The 25130-nt window shown below is 42.5% G+C and overlaps 1 protein-coding gene across 1 annotated transcript; it reads left to right on the top strand.

The window, feature by feature from the left end:
* Window positions 1-12358: 12358 nt before the first annotated feature.
* On the top strand, window positions 12359-13732 carry LOC148543182 (52 kDa repressor of the inhibitor of the protein kinase-like). Its single transcript, XM_088475623.1, has one exon. It carries the CDS (start codon window positions 12359-12361, stop codon window positions 13730-13732), a length of 1374 nt encoding a protein of 457 aa, XP_088331749.1.
* The last annotated feature ends 11398 nt before the right edge of the window (window positions 13733-25130 follow it).

Below are 25130 nucleotides of genomic sequence, written 5' to 3' on the forward strand. Positions count from 1 at the left end.
TGTGCTGGACTAAGGTACATTCCCCCTCTTCTCCTCATGTCATGGCTTGTTGTGTAGATTTGGATGGCTTGTTGCTGTTCCTCCAGTCACTGAAGCATATAAGTGTGGAATTCCACCTGGTCACTAACTGTTGCCTCAGTTGGTGGCATGGCAAACTGAACTGTGCTTGCAGCTACTGCAAATGTCTACATGTGGTTGCTGAATGTCAAAAATGTCCAGAAATTTTTCAGGTCACAGATAGCATCTCCTACACGCAAATGGGATTTGTTCAAATCCCAGTTGTAATGCTCTCACAATTTACTCGCGTTATCAAAAATGACAAATCCTGAGGAGAGTCCTAGTGGCATAAACCATTTCACTATGACATACCTTAGTTTTTCTAACAAGTTAACACTGGTATGCCTCTTAGTGAAGCCGGTGACATAGAAAGTAGCCTACCTGTGAATGAGCTGGCATTGTGTGTTAGATGCTGCTGCTGAAGGTGATGCACCCACCCAGTGGGCTGTCACAGTCATGTAATCTTTAGTTTGACCATTACTACTTGTCCACATATCTGTGGTTAAGTGGATAGTGGAAACAATGGCATAGAACTAGTTGTTTTATTTTAATGTCTAGGTACAATCGATACCTGATTTAAACTTCTATGCAATCTTACCTATACCTTCTAGAATTGTCGCAATTTAGCGTAATGAGTCGCACAGTAAATAAATGCCTTCGGACTTTGAATGTGGTTCCAAAGCACAAAAAGTTATTATTCAACATAAAAACAGATGGATACATGCTGTGATCTAAAGACAATTAGCGCAAATAAATCATTCAGACCCAAGGTACAGTTGTTATATATGCACACGCTCTGGACCCAGATACCGGCATCAGCATTAGAAACCTCCATCAACAGCACAGCAAGAAGACTCTAGACTGGGGTCAGAGAGCGCACATATATACCCTTTCAGGAATTGGCAATACAATAGGCAAGTTTGGCATGATTCCATTGGTTCTTCTTAAAGGTGTTTCTGTTACAGGATAGTTTATTGGACAATTTCAAATGGACACAAACAGTCTCCAACCGCCCTTTGTGTCCTTCTTCCCACTGCATGCTAATCTAAGCTGCTAACATTACACAGTACATTTCAGTGGCAAATGCAGGATTTCCAGAGGGGGGTTTCCAAATGCTTAATTTTAGAGCGAGTGTGGCCTGTCAATGAAGAAGGATAAAATTACTACTTAACCAGCTTTAATAAGCATCATACAAAGTGTATTGTGTGTATTAATTCCAGCATATACAGGACCAGTGATCACAGTAAACCATTAGATGCGGCAGTAGGCCATCCTGCCTGAGCTAAACGTATTTATTTTAGATGTGGGCACCATTCCAGACTATTAGAGCAAGTCCGAGAGCCTGGAGGAGCAGCAGAAGATCCTAGCACTGCCCTGGACATACTGTATATGTACATATTGGGCTCTATAGCAGTGCATCTCTAACAGTGCATGTTTTCCAGATCTTCTAGTTGGTGCACAGGTTATTTATTACTGGCTATGTTATTATGTTAAAAGATCCACAGGTGGTGCTAATTATTTCATTTGTGATACTGAGAAGAACATGCAGCACTATTAACAATCTATTATATTACTATTTCTATTGTGGTCATGGTGTGGGCTGGGGAGGGGGGTTTCCAGGCAGACGGAACCCCCCTGCGTTTGCCTATGCATTTTAATGTTTTAACTTTCTATAGTCCATAGTTTGCAGATGCAGGATCTGATCTTCTCACTGATAGTACCGGAAATCTGTGGAGAGACAGTGGATCAGTACAACACCAGACACGGTCTGCTTAACATGTACTAAACCTTAGATAACAAATAACTTTTATTACACAACATTAATAATCACTGAATAAACCTTGAATATTACACTTTAATACTAGGGAACCTTTCATGTAAATGTGCAGTGTGTATGTGTTGGGGAATTGGTAAAAAAGATGCTAGTTTGCATTGTGCGAATATGTGTTTTGTGGAGTACATTATGGTATGTGTTTTGCATGGATAATCATTTTATATATTTTAGTGACTGTCTGTATTTACATGGTGAGGACTTTTAACTTCTTTCTAATGCATGGGAATCGCACGACGCTAAATAATAGCATCGCCATATGTACTTATAGCGGTGAGTTTCACTAAAATGGCACTGGGCGGCCAATCGCAAAATGGCGTTCATTGCCATTCGCAAAATGGCGTCGCGCAGATCTAATTTTAAACCGATCCGGCTTCGACAGCCCACCCTTTCATAGCAAACAACATGCTATCATACTCTGATTTTTTAAATTAATTTTAGGCTTACATTATGACATATTATTTTAATGTTATATTATGGGATGGCACAAGGTGATTCTTAATCCATCAATAATGTGTCTCTAGGAGGGGACATAAAACTACCATTATACGCACACCACGGATCTTGGGAGATCATGGGAAAGATGTGGGGATGCACCAATCCTATAAAGGAAGTCTTGAGAGGGAATAGGGACTTTCATTATTTGAGATGTTTTAAAATAACATTTTAATAATACATTTTATGCATGTCTAAATATAATACATTATACAATGGTATTTCCTAGTTCAGGGTTGTAATGCAGTTCTACATTTACCTCAGTATTCATATTGTCACTACTGACCACCATCATAATTTTGTTCTTCCGGTTTACCTTGTTTTTACATTTTCCACACTTCAACACAGTAGGAACACACCTGACACATAAGCCAATTACTATGATGACAGCCAGTATGAGGATCAGGAGTTTACCTATGCTCACAATCATTTCCTGGACCCACTCTCCTAGGCTTGAGAACCATTTCACTGGGTTCAACCATGAAACCCATTCCTCTACCTTCTCTTCTACTTCAGCCACTGAAGCATTATGGTTCTTTCAAAATTCCCATTTTAGCTGCAGAATTTCATCCATCTTTCGGTCTATCACCTCCTTGGGGTTGCTGGTATCATTTGTGACGTAAGTGCAACAATTTACTCCAAATTGGGTGGCCAAGGTTACACATTACCCTCCAGTGACAGCTGTTAAATAATTTAACACTAGTCTGTGTTGCACCAGTTCTCTCTAGTACGCTTGCAACTCCCTACCTGTATACCTGAATGTGTCATCATACATCTCGGTGATATTATCTATTAATTTAGCAAGATCTTGGATGTATCTAAAATTTAGTGTACCCCAAGCGATCCTGGTGGGATCCAGTGCTACCAAAACTTGAAAGCCAATTGTCTCACTAATTAACTGTGTGGCTTTATGCACATCACCAGGTATCATATATCTTTTGCCACTGTGTTCATACTGTGTGTGAAGATATGGTGATGGTGTGTTTTTATGAATACCAAGCACTTCAACATGTGTGAGGGTCATAACCTCTGGGACAACTGTTCCCAGATAACACAAACCTTCAGAACTCAGAGAGAGCCACTTATACACTTTCCTTCCACATATAAAATATACATCATCGGGAAGAACATAAGAAATAGTATGCATCATGATCATTAGACACATTTCCCTCACAAATAATCCTATCTCAGGTTCTCCCATCTGGCAAATACATGTTTCTGGTTGTATAATCTTAACACAGTACCCTTCTGGTATTCTACCAACCATTTATTTGGTGGAACTCAGTATATATTTATACCGGAAATGTCTTCCACCTGACCTAATTTTGCGTAACAGTTCATAATTCATAGGCTCACGGTCAGCTCTTTGTGAGAAGGTCATCATCTGATTACTCCCAATCTCCTCCCAATCTCCTGGTTCATTGGAGTTGGTGATGTTTAAACATAAAAGTGATTTATCTACTTGGTACTGGTGGAGTTTAAAATGGGGTGGTTTGGTATTAAGAAATTTTTCATCCAGTGTCTTCCCTTTTTGTAATTCTAGGATTTCAGAGATATTTAATGGGAAAGGCATTAATCCTACATTATGCTGTCCTTGTGGCACATGAGAACACACCCAACAGTCAGTTTGGTTCAAAATTTTGTCCACCATGGTGTAATAATCCTCTAAAGGATACCCACCCCAATACTGATTATACTTGGGTTGACATCGTTGGATGCATCTCTTATCAATTACGGACCCACAGAACTCACACATACAATAATCCTCAGATGATAAACCTTCACACTGTCTCCGAGTATCCAAAATAGCAGATCTCTTAACAATTACAGTACTAAGATTGGTCAAACACTCCCCTGATTGGCATAGCACTCCTCCTCTCGACTCCACTCCATCAATACTGCCATCAGCTCCCATCTCCTCTATCGGTCCCCCGTCACAGAAACCAGAAATCCCCGAACAAACCAGGATGATGGAAACTCTGGAGGAGAATATAAAAATGAACACAGCAGACCAGTCCATCACCGCAGCAAGGACCTGCAAATTTCTTTAGCTCAGGTATCTAACTGCCACCTTTTAATCCTCCCGGAACAAGCTCGCGATCGACAGGTCCATGTTATCAGCCTTGTCTCCGCCTTGTTTCTGCACCGGTTGGTTGACCTTTTTGCAGTGAGTGGAATGGACCCAGGTATCTCTCTCAGCCACCTTCAAAGATGTGGTACTCATCAGCAAACACCTGATATGGACTCTCCCAATGATCAGTCAGACAACCTGAACGCAAGAAATTTCTGATCATAACATATTCTCCAGATTCAAGATCATGACAGTTTGTTTCAGGCATATCATGGGACAACAATTTCAGTTTCTGCTGTTGCTGTTTTAACTGTTTACTCATTGATATAAGATACCTTACAGTTACCTCATTGTTACCTTTCAAATCTTCCTGCGGACTTATAATCAAATGAGGTTGTCTACCAAACAGTATTTCAAAGGGGGACAGATTTAGAGGCGGTCTAGGAGTGGTCTATATGCTATGTAGGACCAATGGTAATGCTTCTGGACATCCTAGTCCAGTCTCTGACATGATTTTACTTAGTTTGTTTTTAACAGTTCCGTTCATCCTCTACACCTTGGCACTGGCTTGCAGTCGGTAGGGGGTGTGAAGTCGATGATTAATACCCATCAGCTTACACATATTTTGAAAAACATCACCTGTGAAATGGGTACCCCTATCACTCTCGATAATTTTAGGGATACCGTCTCTGCACACAAACTCCTGAACAATTTTCTTGGCAGTGAACGCAGCAGTATTAGTGGCAACTGGGTATGCCTCAACCCAATTGGAAATCAGTGCAGACTAATACATACTTGATATTCCTGCAGGGTGGTAATTGGATGAAATCAATTTGTATTACCTGGAAAGATCCATCAGTCAGAGGAATGTGAGATGGTTCGGTAGGGATCATTTTCCCAATGTTTTTCCTCAAGCAGGTCAGACAGGACATTGCTCACTTTTCCGCTTGAGAAGAAAAACTCGGTGCGCACCAGTATGCTCTCACCAATTTGCACATACCTTGCTTTCCCAAATGAGTCAGACCATGCGCTTCCTCAGCCAGGCTGGGATAGTATGCCTTGGGAGCCACTGGCTTACCTTGTCCATGCCTCCAGAGTCCATAGGACTCTTGCCCACATCCCTTGGACCTCCAGACTGACTTTTTCTGGATAAAACACAAATTTTGCATCTCAATTAATTTCAGCATATCAATTGTTTGGAAAGACATGATTTGTTCAGTTGGTACATTCATTTTTAACCTTGCTGCCCACTTTGCAGCTTTGTCTGCCCTGTTGTTGTCCAGTGACACTGGATCATCTTCACATGTATGGGCTTTACACTTAATTACTGCCACTGCCTTTGGCAATTGGATTGCTGTTAGTAGTCCTTTTATATGTTTGGAATGTGCTATTGGTGTGCCTGCTGCTATCATAAATTTTCTCAGATGCCATAAGGCACCGAAATCGTACCTAGAGTCAGTGTAGATATTAGCAGATTTACCTTCCGCTAATTCACACACTCTCTTTAGTGCCCCCAGTTCCACCACTTGGGCCAAGTGTGGTGGTCCTAAAGGTTCGGCTTCTATGATGTCTTCATCATTTACAACAGCATAACCTGTACATAACTCTCTAGTGTCAGCCTATCTTTGACAACTCCCATCCGTGTAAAATGTCACATCTACATTTTCTAAAGGTGTATCCCGTATGTCAGGTCTTGCAGTAAAGCTTTGATTCAGATATTCCATACAATCATGTGCATCAATATACCTGCAGAACTCACCTGCTGCCAGCGGCTCACCTCTCTCCACCCTTTGTGCATCATGTTCCACATATGGTAAATACGTAGCTGGGTTTAACGTACTGCACCTTTTGATGGTGATGTTTGCAGGTGCTATTAAGACTAGTTCCCATTTTGTGAATCTAGCTGAGGAGACATGTCTGGTTTGGGCAGAGTTTAGCAAAGCAGATACAGCATGGGGAGTATAGACAATCATATCATGCCCTAGTACTACATCCTCACTCTTACTGACCAATAGAGCAGTTGCTGCTACACTTCTTAAACATGGTGGGAGTGATCTTGCCACAGTGTCCAATTGTGCACTGTAGTATGCTACGGGCCTACTGGCATCACCATGTTTTTGTGTGAGGACACCTGCTGCGCAACCATCGGCTTCCGTACAATACAAATCAAAAGGTTTTTCATAATCAGGTATTCCCAATGCAGGTGCTCTTGTCAGACTAACCTTAAGATTAAGGAAAGTCTGCTCTGATTCCTCTGTGTGTATGACATGATTGGGCTTTGAGGAAGAGACTAAGGACCTTATTCAGAGTTGATCGCGAGCACCGATGCGCTCGTAACCGACTTGGTGGTTAGGCCTGCACACGTGCAGTGGCCGCACTGCACGTGTGCAAGCCCTGGAGCGACAGAGAAACTCTGTCACTCCGGAGCTTGCTACCAAAGGGGCGGCTGTCGATGTTGATCGACAGCTGCCCCCATTTGGTAGGCAGGCTGGGGGGTGGTTTCCAAAACTGAGGCGTTCCTTTACGAATGCCTACCATTTTGTGGGCAGCCGCACTGACATCATCAGTGATGCCAGTGGGGAGATTCCTGCTCCATCAGAGCAGAAAGCTCCCTGGGGTTTCTGAATGAAGGCCTAAGTCCTGTAATGGCAAGGCCAAAATAGAAAAACCTGGGTTCCATATTCTGCAGTATCCACACATTCCCAAGAAGGTACAAATTTGCTGTTGATTCTTTGGCAGTATCATGTTCTGTATGGCCTGGATTCTGTCGTTGGTGAAATGTCGTAACCCTTGAGTTAGACAGTGTCCCAAATATTTAACCCTGGGCTGGCATGGCTGTAGTTTGTTCTTAGCAACCTTGTGTCCTGTTTGCGAGAGATGAAGCAACAAAAGTTTAGTATCATTTAAACATGACATAAACGAATCAGAACATAACAATAAATTGTCCACATATTGTATTAGAACAGATCCATTGGCAGGTTGAAAAGATTGTAAACAGTTGTGTAAGGCCTGGGAAAAGATACTGGGCTGTCTATGAAACCTTGCGGAAATCGTGTCCATGTGTATTGTACACCCCTGTATGTAAAGGCGAATAGGTACTGACAGTCAGGATGAAGAGGCACAGAGAAGAAAGCAGAACAGAGGTCAATGACAGTAAAATGGATTGCATTCGGCTCTCTACCACCTTATTAACCCCTTTAAGGTCTTGTACCAGCCAATAACCCCTCCCACCACTCTTCTTTATAGGAAAGATGGGACTGTTGTCTACACTAGCTGTACGAACTAAAATTCCCTGCTGTAACAATAGCTCAATTATGGGATAAACCCCTAATTCTACGTCCTGTTTTAATGGGTACTGGGGAACTTTTGGAGCTTGCCTACCGCTTTTTAAATTTACCATTACGGGACTTACGTTTGCCATTAATCCAGTGTCCTGTCCATCCTTGGTCCAAAGTGAATCTGGAATTTGGGATAACATTTCATCTACCTGAGATAGATTTTCACTTAAACCGGTAGAGTGATACATTATACTTTGGGGAGTGTCCAACATATCCCTCACCTCGTGTGCAACTCTCTCTGGGATATCTAAAAGTATACCATCAGGGGTACAATACATGACACATCCCATCTTACATAACAAATCCCTTCTGAATAGGTTAGTAGGAGCCGCTGCTACCAGGAGAAAAGAATGCCTGGTATGCAATGGCCCGATAGTGACCTCGGTGGATTTTGTTAAAGGATAATGTTGCACTTTACCCTTTACACCCATTGCTGGTACTGTCTCGTTGGTTACCTGTAAATTAGCGGGAGATTTTATCACTGACCTGGTCGCCCCTGTGTCTACAAGAAAAGGATATTTAGTACCAGCTACATCAACCATCATTACTGGTTCTTCCCTAGTACTTCCCGTAAACCAGACTATCTGTAGACTACAGGTATGACCTGACCCCTAGCGTTGACTCCCACTCTCCAATACAGCATTTACAGCCATAATTGCAGCTGGTGTCTTTTGGACATTTACTGTTCTCTGTGTATGTCCCTTATGGGGATATCTAGGTAGTCCCTGGGTAGGGGGTCCTACCCTCTTCACCGTTCCTACTTACATGTCCCAGTTGATTGCAATTAAAGACTTTCGTGAGTGGGGTGGATGAAAGGATTGCTGTGTGAGTTGAGCAGGAGGTGGTGGGTATGGATAAGAATATTGAGGGAAATATGGTGGTTGTGGATGGAATGGGTGTTGTGGTTGTGTGTGATAAGTGGGGTAGGACTGTGTTTGAGGTGGTGCAGGATTGGTGAGGACGTGTAGCTGTGCAGGTGCAGGTGTGTCTGCTGGCTGTGATGTTACAGTCATTCTTTCTAGGGCTTGAATACTAACAGCCATTAGTTTCTTGCTCTGGGTCTCTCTCTTTCAGGAAGATTGTTCTTATCATGTTCAATAGCGGATTCTATGAGGGTGTCTACAGTGACTCCCCTCCAGCCAGGCTGTGAGGTCTGAACTTGGGTCTTTAGGTTCTCTTTTAGACCATCCATAAGTACAGTGACAATCATTCCCCTGTGATGAGTGCTATCTTTAATATCTTCTGACTCAGTGTACTGGGTGATAGCCTGCAGAGCTCGGTTACAATAAACCTCTGCAGATTCACTCTCTTTTTGTTTTATGGTGAAAATTTTGCTCTAGTTAACTACTACTGGAAAATATACACCCAATTGAGTTACAATGCAGGAAATATTACTCTGGTTTACTTGGTCTGTTAAGGGAACATCTCCATCCAATATACACATTTTGTCACGTCGGTAATGCGTGGAAGACAAGCCCTTAACACCACTCACCAATCTTTATTGGTTGGCTCGTGAGAACTACCCAAATTTTTCAAAAATCTTTGACATTTGGCTAATTCCTTTTTAGGATCGGGGAAATCGTTCATTATGGAATTTAGCTCTGCTCTTGTCCAAGGACAATGCATTGCTACCTCCCTTGTGGGCACTACACCATTCGCATCCGCATTCCCATTCGGAACAGTTATTGTCTGGATAGGATGCAGACCAGCCGCACTGCTACTTTTGACCTTAATACCTGGTTGGGGGTTTAGTCTATTACTGCTACGTATAGAGTTAACAACTTCCTCTACAGGTGCAGTGGATGTTAACACTTCCTGTACTATTACTGATGAAGATGGCAGCACCACTTGTGCTTGTTGTGGTGGAGCATCTAACATGTGTAGAGCATGGGAAATGGCAGACATAACAATAGGCTCATCATCTACATCATAAACATTTTCCTTATGATTACTTAAGAGAGGGTACAAATTACTTGTTAAAATATTATGTTTTTTTTCAACAACTGTACCTGAACCCCCATCCGCATAGGGCGGCAGTCGTGCACGTGAACCACTGGCAATACCTCCCACAATGCTACCTTGCTGCACGCGAACGCTATCTCGTGGCGCACTTGCACCACAGTTTAGCGCTGCTCTTGACGCTAGTTTGCATCGCTTGCACACCTTTAAGCCACGCATCCCCCTCATGCTGCCATAATTTTAAACACTCATTATATTTTACCTTTTTCACTCGAGAGCGTACCATACTGATCACCCGCGCACGCAGGGGGGGTTTCCGAGTCCCTGGAAACCCCCCCCCTGTTCGACCCGGCGAGCAGCGCTGCTTAATACATTTTTTTTTTTTTTCAGAAAGACTGTGACGCTGTCTGGGCTGGCTGTAGGGGGAGCTGCAGCGCGCAAGCCCCTCCCAGCCAGTTCCCAGGCAGGCACCGTGAGCATCACTCAGCGCCTGTGGACTGCTGCGCCTCCGGAGCTGTAGAGTTCGGCGCCGGGCGACGGCCGTAAGATGTAAGTGGCCCGGCCGCCGAATTGTTGATGCTGCCAGTATGTGTCGGGGGAGCACCGGGGATCTTGCGGGCGAGCCAGCGGCGGGGGCTGGGAGTCCGGGGAGTCGGGGCTGGGGAAGGTGCTTGAAAACGGGGAGTGGAGATCCGAACGCAGGCGTTCCAAACGGTCAAAACGGGCGTTTAATGGGAGTGCATAATTAACAAAGCAGCGTCATCGACCACGTTACTTGGTTGTCTTTTAGCCTGAACTGCTCGCATGATTGCGGTAGGAAAATGCTACCACAAGAATAGCGAGCAGTTCATACGCCGTTCGATGTACTCGATTAATCTAATAAATAGCGGAGATGACGTATGATGCGAGCAGCCAGGGGGCATTTTTTCAATATAGCGAGCGCATGTTTCGTTCGCTCGTTCAGACATAGAGGCGTCAACAGACCGCAAAGAGCGAGCACTTAATTTAAATATCCGGACCCTTTTTCAGAACGATCGTCCGCAAATAGCATCCAGCTCTGAATCAGGCCCTCTGTACATAGCAATCAGACGGGAATGGTGGCAGCGCGTCCATTTGTCTTCTCACTCTGAACTGGCATCTAATAATACACATTGATAAAATGAGACCTTTTAAAAGAAAAAAAAAGGACTAATACAGCATTTTATAAAACAGCAATTTGGTCACCTTCAGGTTATGCAATAGATTGTTATGACTGTGATTACATAGCAGTACAGCAACGAGAGCCTTAAAACGTACAGTTATCTGTTTATTCCCCCAGAATAGCAATGAAGACATATTTTGCTTGTTTCAGACAATGATCAGACGATCGTTGCCTGATCGTTCTGCATATCGTTATCGACCATTCGTGCCCGCTCATTGAGCGTCGTTTGAGGGGGCATTAAAGTGTACTATTTGAGTGATAACGATCTGATCGTTATAGTTTAAATCGTACACTTTATCTGATAGTGTGTACGCACCATTAGTATGTGGTAGGGATGTGTTTTGTTTTTATCCATGATAATACCATATAATGTTTAATTTTTTTTAACATATTTTACTTTAATTGTATCTTATAGAAAAGTCACAAGTTGTTTCAGACATAAGAACAATGTCAAAGCGGCCATGTAAACAAAAGGGTGCTATCCAGAAATATTTTAAAGCAGCTTCAAAAGCTACAGTGACGGCTTCCACTGCTTCTGAAAGCTGTTTGGTCGAGCACCCTGGCACAGTTCTTTTGGAGGGAAACTCTGAGAGTGAGGCAGGAACATCCTCTGCTGAAATAACCACATCAATAATAAACTTAGACGAATGTCCAGGTCTTTCAGAAGGATGCTCAGATAATGAGGCAGACACAGGGAATGCACCGAGCGTTCTACTTGTGGAACAGCTTAATCTATCTCAACCGGACATCAGCATTGCCCTATCTCATTCCCTCAGTGATGCAGAGAAGTTCAATGTGCTAGAGAATTTTTATAAACCCCCAAAAGATTTTCAATTTCCAAAGAAGCTGTTGTATGGAAAGCAACGCAAGTTCCAACGTGACTATCTGTCACAATTCAAATGGCTGGCATATTCCAAATGCCTAGATGCTGGACTTTGTGTTTTCTGTACTCTTTTCTCTCTGCCAAGTGGTGCAGCAGAAAACTTTCTGTCTGTGCCATATTGGACAAAAATGGCTAGCGCATTAAATAAGCACCAAGTGAGTTTAACCCATATGAATGCTGTATCACTAGGCACAGAGTTTAAAAACACTTATAAGGACCTCCAGAAGCCAGTGGACCACTATCTAAATGCAGAAAGGGGTAGGAATTTTGAAGAAAATCGAGCAAAGCTTAGACCAATAATTAGCGCCATCATTCTGTGTGGGCGACAAAATATTGCTCTAAGAGGCCATAGAGACAGTGATGCAGGAGACTCTACTAACAAAGGCAACTTTAAGGCTATATTAGATTACAGAAGTGAGGGAGACAGTGAGTTGAGAGAACATCTAAGTAAGTCAGCCAAAAATGCAAGGTACACTAGGTTCAAAACGAAATCATAGACATCTGTGGAAACATTCTGACTAGGATGATAGTTGCAGATGTGGATGAATTCTTTGCCGTCATAGCTGATGAAACAGCTGACATCAGCAATAAAGAACAACTAGCTCTTGTCATTCGATTTGTCAGTAAAGAAGGTTTAATTAGAGAGGAGTTCCCAAGATTTATAGAATGCAGCGAGGGGGTCACTGGGCAAAATATTGCACAACAAATCCTCACAGGCATTAATATGGCCGGACTTTCTTTGAACAAACTTCGTGGTCAGGCATATGACGGTGCAGGGTCAATGGCAGGGAAGGTGAAAGGTGCTGCTGCAATTATATCTCGTCAGTACCCAAAGGCGGTCTATACTCATTGCTGCTCCCATGTTTTAAACCTAGCCATCATGGCAGCTTCTAATATTCCCATGGTGAGGAATATGTTTGGTGCTGTGGATCGAGTACACACTTTTTTTGACTCTCACCCAAAACGCCAAACTGCTCTTGAGGCTGCTATTTCTAGTGAGTCCCCAGAAGCTACAAGAAAAAGGTTGAAGTCTCTGTGCAGGACCCGTTGGATAGAACGGCATCATGCACTGGAGACCTTCCTTGACTTGTATCCTGCAATAGTGAAATGTTTTGTGGACATTTATAATCCACCATCAGAAAATCCAGCATCCTGGAGCAAAGATAGTGTGGTTGATGCCAAATCTCTGCACCTTACTTTAACTACTTTTGACCACATCATTACTTTAGTAGTAGTACAGCACTGTATGTCGTTTGTTAAAGGACTTACTGTCTTACTACAAGCTAAAGCAAATGACATTGTGAAGGCCTGTTCTGCAATTGAGGTTCTAAAAGTTACAATGGCAGGAATCAGACAGGATATTGATAATGAGCATGCCATGCTCTTTAAGAAAGCCAGTGATTTAGGATTAATGTTAGGAGTTACACCTAGTCTCCCACGTACCTGTGGTCATCAAACCCATAGAAGCAATGTGCCAGCAGAAAATCCTGAAATCTATTACAGGCGTGTCATTACTGTCCCGTATCTTGACCATCTTATTACAGAGCTTGATGTTCGCTTCTCTGATCATCAGACAAAAGCCATGACAGCACTGACCATCATTCCATCTGTAATTGTTACAGACAGTGCATATCAGAGCCAAATGATAACTAATTTCACTAATATGTATGAGGATGATCTTCCTTCTCCAAGAACATTCCATGCTGAGCTGATGCTATGGAAAAATCATTGGAAAGCTCAGGATACAGCCATTCTCCCCTCCACACCTATTGAATCTCTATGCCATGCTAGTAAGCTGGCATACCCCGATATAAACACCCTATTTCAGATATTATGTGTACTTCCAGTCACTACCTGTGAAGCAGAGCGCAGCTTTAGTTCTCTAAAGCTTCTATAAACCCATCTGCGCAGCACTATGGGGCAAAGCCGTCTGAATGGTTTAGCTTTGCTCCATATACATAATAAAACCCCTCCTGCTGTAGATCATGTCCTGGCAGAGTTTATTGGCCTCCATAACAGTAGAATGGAACTGGGACATATCGACATTTAAAGTACTGTTAAATTACTTTACGTTTAGTTCAAATGTTGAAATTGCACTGGTAGTTTAAATTTTGTTCGTACATACTGTTACACATTGTGCATAAGCAAGCTTTATGCCCAGATGCCTTGTTATTTATATTATTTATTGTTATTTATATTAATACACTTGAAGTACACAATAAAGTGTATGTTGCAAGCTTGTTCTGGCTAGACGTTTTTGTCATTGGGTCTGTAACCAATTATTTGGAAACCCCCCTTTCAAAATCCTGCGTTTGCCACTGCTGATGCTATCTCGGACATTGTTTAATACATCCTTATCAAAGCTACCAATTCTGGGAAACGGTCTAACACTCTTCATTGTCGTCTTAAACCATACATCACAGTACCTAATTGCATAAGTACCGTACTTAGTATGCATAATACGGCGTGCCGACCCAAGCGACGCCTCCCACAGCAGCACATCATCGTCTAACATCTCTACTGTTTGCGTGGCTCCCATCTTGGGAAAACAAGGGAATAAAGATTTAAACTGGTGAAAGACACTCAAGACACTTTCACTTACCTGTGGACATCTTGGAAACAGGGCGTATCCACAAACCCTATGGAAGAATATCTAGATGCTGTATAAGAATATCTATGCTATACACACCTATGGAAGAAGCTGCTTCCACGCAGAATCCCTTTTTGACTACCTTTCAACTGCTAGTGGGTAATACTTACCCTTTTTTTTCCAGTTGATTTTTGTCCACCCTCTCTTCAGTTCACAATCACAGTTTAGCCAAAACTATGCGGTTCAATTACAGTGCTCAAATAAACCTAACTGATTACTGAATACTGTAATCACACTGAGAGCAGAACCCTAACAAAAATAACAACCCATACACCTGCTATGTGTATAGTAAATGGTAAGCTGCTACCGAGTCACTAGGCCGTCTCCTTCGCCTAGCACTTAAGGGTCCTACGATACCCTTAACATTTAGGAACTGTGTTACACCCTAAACCAACAAATGCTCATTGTTACACACTTTTTTCCTGCGCAGAAAAAGAATACACGTTTACCCAGATATTGGCAATGCTGATAATGCAATCTCAACGGCTTTGTTTAAAACACGTGGCAGCAATACAGGAAATACATATACGCTATTGAGCGACTAGTCGCATACACAATAATGCGACTACTACACAACAAGTATTATGACTTTTACGCTATAGTGCGACTTAGTTGCATACACAATAATGCGACTTCCCCTTTTTAACACACAAAACAACAAAAAAAAAACTATTGATGAAGGAAATCAAACTTTTTCCTCCATCGTCCTTGCATTCTCAATCAGCGCTGCTAAAGTCACAATAACAGGTAGCGGACTCTCAGCAACAACAGTGGTAACAGATTTCGAAGGCACAATGCGTTCTCCTGTTAGGCGCCCCCACCCTTTTGCTGAGAGATCGCTACCGAGCGTTACCGAGTGACCGGTGGCGTGATTAACACTTTGAGCCCCCAACTATCGATACCTGATTTAAACCTCTATGCAATCCTACCTATACCTTCTAAAATTCTGCCTATACCTTCTAGAATTGTCGCAATTTAGCGTAATGAGTCGCACAGTAAATAAATGCCTTCAGACTTTGAATGTGGTTCCAAAGCACAAAAAGTTATTATTCAACATAAAAACAGATGGTTACACGCTGTGATCTAAAGACAATTAGCACAAATAAATCATACAGACCCAAGGTACAGTTGTTATATATGCATGCGCTCTGGGCCCAGATAGCGGCATCAGCATTAGAAACCGCCGTCAACAGCACAGCAAGAAGACTCTAGACTGGGGTCAGAGAGCGCACATATATACCCTTTCAGGAATTGGCAATACAATAGGCAAGTTTGGCATGATTCCATTGGTTCTTCTTAAAGGTGTTTCTGTTACAGGATACTTTATTGGACAATTTCAAATGGACACAGTCTCCAACCACCCTTTGTGTCCTTCTTCCCGCTGCATGCTAATCTAAACTGCTAACATTACACAGTACATTTTAATGTTTTTAACTCTCTATAGTCCATAGTTTGCAGATGCAGGTTCCAATCTTCTCACTGATGGTACCGGAAATCTGTGGAGACACAGTGGATCAGTACAACACCAGACACAGTCTGCTTACCATGTACTAAACCTTAGATAACAAATAACCTTTATTACACAACATTAATAATCACTGAATAAACCTTGAATATTACACTTTAATACTAGGGAACCTTTCATGTAAATGTGCAGTGTGTATGTATTGGGGAATTGGTAAAAAAGACACTAGTTTGCGTTGTGCGAATATGTGTTTTGTGGAGTACGTTATGGTATGTGTTTTGCACGGATAATCATTTTATATGTTCTAGTGACTGTATGTATTTACATGGAGAGGACTTTTAACTTCTTTCTATCGCGTGGGAATCGCACAACGCTAAATAATAGCATTGCCGTATGTACTTATAGCGGTGAGTTTCACTAAAATGGTGCTGGGCGGCAAGTCGCAAAATGGCGTCTCATTGCTATTCGCAAAATGGCGTTATGCAGATCTAATTTTAAACCGATCCTGTCTCAGCCAATTATCCAGCCTCGAGAGTACAGGTAAGGAATTGCTGTTCTGGTAACATGGAATTGAGAAAATATTTGGTATCAGGGACATAGGACCTCAATTAACTGTCAGATGCATAGCTACAGTGATCCACTGTGCAACTGGATGGCAGCTTTCATACTTTCTTCCTCTTGCAAAAGATTGTTTGACAGTTTGAAACTACTAGTCTTCTTAGTCCCCTTCTTGGATGAAGATTCACCCCCAGAAGCAGCCCTAGTGCTCAAGGATTCTTCTGAGAAATCCTGGATAGGGGAGGAGTCAGTTAGCCTTCACAAATTAGATGCAGAAGGACTACCTTTGAATATTAATGAGATTGATGATGAAGGTGTTCATGGTGGTGTGTGCATGTGCAGGGATCTATCCATGCTGCTGCTGGACTGTGTTGAAGCTGGTTTAGTGGCTGAGACAGAATCAGTGTAAAATTAGCTTGGAGCGATGCCATCTTGCGAATGGCAACCAGACTCCATCTTAAAAATAAGAATCTGCAAGACGCCATTTTGCGACCAGTGCCATTTTAAGTTACAACTCACGAGCTAAGTATAGATGGCAATATTTTTGATAATCTTTTTAGAAGCCATGACAGGCCCATTCTGGGGACAACCTTGCATAGAGAAATACCAAAACAAACACAGTATCAGTTAGCAACTAGAAAAACAGCTTCCTGAGAAAAGGAATTAGAAAAGAACAATACACCAGAAACTGTGGGTGTTTTTGCATGTAAATGGAGAGACTCCACATGTGGACAGGTGTAGCTGTGGCCATTGTAATATGGCCCAGACACTTGAATTAAATCTGCTCTTTTAAACTCACTGTCAGACAGGCTGGCACCAGCACGGTTGGGGGTCTCCACCCTGTTTGAGAGTGAAGCTCACTGCTCATAACACATTTGCATTGCAGTTTGAAAATGTTAGTAAGAAATTATATATATATATATATATATATATATATATATATATTAGGGATGTGCTGGCTCGGTTTTACTTGGATTTACTCGGTTCTTATCGCCACTTTACCGCAAATTCGGATTTATTATATTGGCCATCCAAAACACATGATAGGCGATAGCCAATAAAATGCCGTTTAAAGATCTGAGTAAATCCGAGTAAAACCGAACCCGCTCACCCCTAATATATATATATATATATATATAAAATCCATCATAAATAGAATCACATGATGCACATCGGCGAATGCACAATATCCTGCATGCGAACGCTGTTTATTAGCTGCATGCGTGCACAACTGCCCCAAATCAGATAAACCTAACTAGCGTCTTTTCCCAAACCCCTAATACTTACATAATGCACACATAAAAGGTTCCATAGCTTTAAAGTATAAGATCCAAGATTTATTAATTTATTACAAATGCTGTGAAATAAAGGCTATTTTGGTATCTAAGGTTTAATACGTGATAAGTAAGCCGTATTTGGTATTATACTGATCTGCACTTTCTCAATAGCTTTCTGGTATCATCGGTGTGAAGATTGCAACATGCATTCTCAACTTAAGGACCGTAGAGATATAAAGCACCAAAATGTATTTTGTGAAACTAACAGCTTAGATTTGCACGCAGGGTGAATAGAGGAGACAATAGGCTGTCAGAGGCTGACCTGTGTCCATTTGAATCAAGCTGTTAAATATCCTGTTACAAATGCACCCGCACTGGGAACCAATGGGATCAGCAACATACCTCTCTATTGTGTTGTCTGTTTCTGTAATGGTATAAATGTGTGTGTTGTGACCCCAGTCTGGAGTCTTATTGCTGATTGCTGATTGACGGAGGTTTCTTGCTGATGCCGGTATCTGGTCCAGAGTGCGTGCATATGTATAACTGTATCTTGGGTCTGTATAATTCTTTGCGCTAAATTGTACTTAGGGCCTGATTCAGAGCCGGATGCTCTGACCAGAGCACTCGCTCTGAATCAGGGCCCTCCTACCTAAAAATGGAGCGGCCTCTTGGACGCTCTCATAGCTGTGGGTTACCACCCACAGCTTATGCGAGCGTCCATGATGATGGTCGCGATGGTCAAGACCATCGCGACCATCGGGCTTGCGACGAGACCCTGTGTTAGGGTCTCGTGGTCGCAAGCCCTGGAGTGATTTTGGCTCTATGAGAGCCAAAATCACTCCCACTGACATCACTAGTGATGTCAGTGGGGCCGGACCCAGATGGTAGGTGTTCCCATGGGAACACCTCCGTCTGGCAGCCACGCCCCCGGCACGCCCACCAAAGGGGGCGTGCTGTCAGTCACCATCAACAGCACGCCCCCTTTGGTGCGAGACCCGGAGCGACAGCTTGGCTGTGGCTATGCGGGTCTCACGCATGCGCACGATGGAGCTCCCTCCGTTGTGTGCATGCGCATTAGGGCACCATCGACCTGCTTGCGAGCGTCCTACGCTCGCGAGCTTGTCTGAATTAGACCCTTAGATCACAGCGTGTAACTGACTGTACTTTACTTGAATAATACTCTGTGCTTTGGAAACACATGTTCAAGATCTAAAGTCTTTATTTTACTGTATGACTGTGTACTCAAATAGAGTAAATTTTAGAGGTTTATAGGCAGGGTTTAGAAGGTATAGGTAGGTGCATATAGAGGTTGAAATCCAGTATCCTTAGTTGGGGGCTCATAGTGTGAGGTCACTTACCTGTTCACACGATAAAATATGGTTATCGATTTCTCACCAAAGGGTGGATAGTGGCCATACGCACAGTTCCCTGCAACAACTCGATGCTGAGAGATCGCTATCCGTTATCGTGTGAGTCAAGGTACGCTGACTAGAATCCAGGGACAAGAAAGGAAAAAGTTTATTTTCCTTTGTTGATAATATTTTATGCTAAAAATGGTACCGTAGTATTGTGTTCATGGCTGAGTCGCATTTTTGCGCACGCAGCAAAGACGCACTTTTGCGTACACAGCTAAGGGTAAGAGTCATACGGTTGTGTGGTAGTCGCATTATTGTGTATGTGACTAGTCACACAATAGCGTATATGTATTTCCGGTTGTGCTGCCACGTGTTTAAACAAAGCCGTTGAGTTTACATTGTCAAGTGTTGCCAATAAGTGGGTTAACGTGTTTTTTCTGAGCAGGAAAAAAGTGTGTAACTGTGAGTACTTGTTTAGGGTGTAACACGGGACCTAAATGTTAAGGGTATCGTAGGACCCTTAAGTGCTAGGCGTAACGAACGGTCCAGTGACTCGGTAGCAGCTTACCGAAGCAGGTGTATGGGTTGTTATTTTTGTTAGGGTTTGGCTCCCAGCGTGATTATAGTGTTCAGTAATCAATGTGTGTGATCTGTTAGGCTTATTTGAACACTATAATTGAACCGCATAGTTTTGGTTAGACTATGATTGTGAGCTGGTGAGAGGGTGGATGAAATCAACTGGAAAAAAAGGGTACTTTGCTGCCCCCTAGCAGTTGAAACATCGTCAAAAAGGGATTGCTGAGTGGAAGCGGCCTTTACTTCCGTAGGTGAGTGGAGATGTCTAGAAGTCCTCCACAGGGTTCGCGGATACACCCTTTTTCAAAGGCGTCCGCAGGTAAGTGAAAGTATCTTGACTGTTTTTTCACCAGTTTAAATCTTTATTGAAAAACGTAGGAGTTGTCCCAAAATGGAAGCCACGCAAACAATAGAGATGTTAGACAATGATGTGCTGCTAATGGAAGCGCCACTTGGATCGGTCCGTTGTATTATGCATACTAAGTATGGTGCTTATGCAATAAGGTATTGTGACGTATGGTTTAAAATAACGATGAAGAGTGTTAGACCGTTTCCCAGAATTGGTAGTTTTAATAAAGATGTATTGGATAATGTCCGGGATCACATCAGTCTGATGCATTCTCGAGGGAAAAAGGTAAAATATTCTGAATGTATATCATGGCAGCATGAAGGGGATGCGTGGCTTAAAAATGTGCAAGCGATGCAAACTAGCATTGCGAACGCATTGCCAGCAAATACATCTGCGGAGCTGGATTGCAATGTGTTCGAGCCCCAAAATGGCGCGCACGTGCGGCAAGGTAGAGTTGCGGAAGCTATTGCCAGCAGTTCACGCGCACCATCACCACCTTATGTGGATGGGGCTGCAGGTACAGTTATTGAAAAAACCCATAAAAATGTAACAAGCAATTTGTACCCTCTCTTAAGTAACCATAAGGAAAATGTTTATGATGTGGATGATGAGCCTATTGTCATGTCTGCCGTTTCCCATGCTGTACACATGTTAACGACAAGCCCAAGTGGTGCCACCATCTCCATTAGTAACAGCACGGGAAGTGTTAAACTCCTCTGCACCCGTGGAGGAAGTTGTTAATACTTTACGTTGCAGCAACAGACAAACCCCCAGCCAGGTAATAAGGTCAAAGGTAGCAATGCGGCCGGTCTGTATCCAAATGGTCTGTATCCAAATGGTAATGCGGATGCGAGTGGAGTTGTACCTACAAGGGAAGTGGTAATGCATTGTCCTTGGACAAGAGCGGAGCTAAATTCCATCATAAATGATTTCCCCGATCCCAAGAAGGAATTAGCCAAATGTAAAAGATTTTTGAGAAATTTGGGTAGTTCTCACGAGCCCACCAATAAAGATTGGCGGGTGGTGTTAAGGGCCTGTCTACCACGCAATATCGACGTGACAAAATTTATCACGGATAGTGTATTGGATGGTGACGTTCCCTTAACAGACCAAGTAAACCAAGGTAACATTTCCCACATTGTAACTGAATTGGCTATATATTTTCCAGTAGTAGTTAACTGGAACAAAATTTTCACCATAAAGCAAAAGGAGAGTGAATCTGCAGAAGATTATTGTGACCGGGCTCTGCAGGCTATCACCCAGTACACTGAGTTAGAGGATATTAAAGATAGCACTCACCACAGGGGAATGATTGTCACCATACTCATGGATGGCCTTAAAGAGAACCTAAAAAAACCCGGGTTCAGACCTCACAGCCTGGCTGGAGGGGAGTCACAATAGATACCCTCATAGAATCCGCCATAGAACATGACAAAAACATCTCTAAAAAGAGAGAGACCCAGAGCGAGAAACTAATGGCTGTCAGTATTCAAGCTCTGGAAGGAATGACTGTAACATCACAGCCAGCAGACACACCTGCACCCACACACACACCTGCACCTGAACAGTTATATGCCCTCACTAATCCTACACCACAGCAAACACAGCCTTATCCCACTTATCCTACACAATCACAAGTCCCATACTACCAACAAGCTCCATACCTCCCTCAATATCCTTTTCCTCAATATCCTTACCCATACCCACCACCTTTCTCTCCTGCTCAACCCACACAACAATCCTTTCCACGAAAGTGTTTTAATTGCAACCAGCCAGGACACATAAGTATGAGCTGCACGGCAAAGAGGGTAGGACCCCCAAACCAGGGAGTACCTAGATATCCCCATAAGGGATATGCACAGAGACCAGCAAATGTCCAACAGACACCAGCTCCAATTGTGGCTGTTAATGCTTTTTTGGAGAGTGGGAGCCAATGCTAGGAGTCGGGTCATACTTGTGGTCTGCAGATAGACAGGTTGACGGGAAGTACTAGGGAAAAACTGGTAATGGCAATTGATGTAACCGATACCCAATCTCTGTTCTGCTTTCTTCCCTGTGCCCTAACACCCTGACTGTCAGTATATTCCCCACCTAGGGGAAGGTGTACACTACACATGGACACAAGTGTCCCATGGGTTCATAGACAACCCCAGTTTCTTCTCCCAAGGCTTATACGACTGTTTACAACCTTTTCAACCTGCCAATGGATCTGTTCTAATGTAAAATGTGGATGATTTATTGTTGTATTTATGTCATGTTTAAATGATATTAAACTGTTGTGCTTTATCTCTCACACACAGGACACAATGTTGCTAAGGACAAACATCAGCCATGCCAGGCTAAGGTCAAATACTCAGAATACTGTCCAACCCAGGGGCCCTGGCAATATTTAGAGCAGTAGCTATTGATAACAGGATTTAATTGCAGGAATTTGTATGCAGATATGATATCCCTAGAATTATTAAAAGTGATAGGGGTACTCATTTCACTGGTGACGTCTTCCAGAACATGTGTAAGGTGATGGGTATTAATATCAAGATCATCCCAGACTGTCTTGTTATCTGTTCCCCTTTGAGATACTGTTTAACAGGCAGCCTCATGTGAAAATATGATAATGAGGTTACTGTGCAGTGTCTCACGAAGATGAGTAAGAACAACTGAAATTGAAAATGTTATTTTCTAACATGTCTGATGCAAACTGTCATGATGTCAAACCTGGGGAATTTGTTATGATCTGAATTTATTTAGCTCAGGTTCTTTGACTGATCGTTGGGAAGGTTCGTATCAGGTGTTGCTGAAGGTGGCCGAGAGAGATACCTGGGTCCATTCCACTCACTGTAGAAAGGTCAAACAACCGGTGAAGATATGGGGTGGAGTCGAGGCGGATAACGTGAACCTGTCGATTGCGAGCCTGTTCCGGGAGGGTTAAAAGGTGCGGTGAGATACCTGAGCTAAAGAAATGTGTAGATCAGTGTTTCCAGCAATGGAGTGGTCTGCTATGGTCATCCTAGTTCTTTCTTCCAGAGTTTCTGTCAAGATGATCTGTTTGGGGATATCCAGTTTCTGTGATGGAGGACCGATAGAGGAGATGGGAGCTGATGGCAGTGCTGATGGAGTGGAGTCAGGAGGAGGAGAGCTATGCCAAATTAGGGGAGTGTCTGACAAATTTTAGTACCATAATTGTTATGTTATTTGGGAAGACTACTTCCAGAAATTATGACCCTTACACATGGTGAAATTCTTGGTATTCATAAAAACACACCATCACCATATCTTCACATACAGTATGAACACAGAGACCAAAGAAATATGAAACCTGGTGATGTGCATAAAGCCAATCAGTTAATTAGTGAGACAACTGGCTTTCAAGTTTTAGTCGCATTGGATCCCACCAGGATCGCTCAGGGAACGCTAAATTTTAGATATATCCAAGATCTTGCTAAATTGATAGATAATATCACCGAGATGTATGATGACACCTTTAGGTATACAGGTAGGGAATTGCAAGCATACAAGAAATAACTGGTGCAACATAATCTAGTGCTAAATTATTTAACAGCTGTCATGGGAGGGTATTGCGTAACTCTGGCAACCCAGTTTGGAATAAAGTGCTGCACATATATTACTAATAACACCAGTAACCCCAAGGAGGTGATAGACTGAAAGATGGATGAAATTCTGCAGCTAAAATAGGAATTTCGGAAGAACCATAATGCTTCAGTGGCTGAAGTAGAGGAGAAGGTAGAGGAATGGGTTTCATGGTTGAACCCAGTGAAGTGGTTCTCAGGTCTAGGGGAGTGGGTCCAGGAAATGATTGCAAGCATAGGTAAACTCCTGATCCTTATACTGTTTGTCATCATAGTAATTGGCATATGTGTCAAGTGTGTTCCTAATGTGTTGAAGTATGGAAAATGTAAAAATAAGGTAAATTGGAAGAGTGAAATTATGATGGTGGTCAGTAATGACAATATGAATACGGAGGTAAATATAGAACTGCATTACAACCCTGAACTTGGAAATACCATCATATAATGTATTATATTTAGATGTGCATAAAAAAGTATTATTAAAATATTATTTTTCTCATTCTAACATCTTAGATGATGTAAGTCTCTATTCCCCATCAAAACTTCCTTTATAGGACTGGTGCATCCCCACATCTTTCACATGATCTCCCAAGGTCCGCTGTGGGTGTGTAATGGTAGTTTTATGTCCCCTCCTAGAGACACATTATTGATGGATTAAGAACCACCTTGTGCCATCCCCTAATAACATTGAGCAATATATAAATGTATGCCTAAATTAATTTTAAATCAGAGTGTGATAGCATGTTGTTCGCTATCAAAGGGTGGACTGTCAAAGCTAGTTTAGTGGCTGAGACAGAATCAGTGTAAAATTAGCTTGGAGCGATGCCATCTTGCGAATGGCAACCAGACTCCATCTTAAAAATAAGAATCTGCAAGACGCCATTTTGCGACCAGCGCCATTTTAAGTTACAACTCACGAGCTAAGTATAGATGGCAATGTTTTGATAATCTTTTTAGAAGCCATGACAGGCCCATTCTGGGGACAACCTTGCATAGAGAAATACCAAAACAAACACAGTATCAGTTAGCAACTAGAAAAACAGCTTCCTGAGAAAAGGAATTAGAAAAGAACAATACACCAGAAACTGTGGGTGTTTTTGTATGTAAATGGAGAGACTCCACATGTGGACAGGCGTAGCTGTGGCCATTGTAATATGGCAGATACTTGCTGGGGGTCTCCACCCTGTTTGAGAATGAAGCATCATAAATAGAATCACATGACGCACATTAGCGAATGCACAATATCCTGCATGCGAACGCTGTTTATTAGCTGCATGCGTGCACATCTGTCCCAAATCAGATAAACTTAACTAGCGTCTTTTCCCAAACCCCTAATACTTACATAATGCACACTCACATAAAAGGTTCCATAGCTTTAAAGTATAAGATCCAAGTTTTATTAATTTATTCAATAATGCTGTGAAATAAAGGCTATTTTAGTATCTAAGGTTTAATACATGATAAGTAAGCAGTGTTTG

This window comes from Taudactylus pleione, unplaced genomic scaffold (genome assembly GCF_031769625.1).
Source record: "Taudactylus pleione unplaced genomic scaffold, aTauple2 ptg000005l, whole genome shotgun sequence".
Classification (NCBI taxonomy): Eukaryota; Metazoa; Chordata; class Amphibia; order Anura; family Myobatrachidae; genus Taudactylus; species Taudactylus pleione.

What these genes read in the sequence shown, in the direction of transcription:
- LOC148543182 (XM_088475623.1), top strand. Translation starts at nt 12,359, where the DNA reads ATGATAGTTGCAGATGTGGATGAATTCTTTGCCGTCATAGCTGATGAA.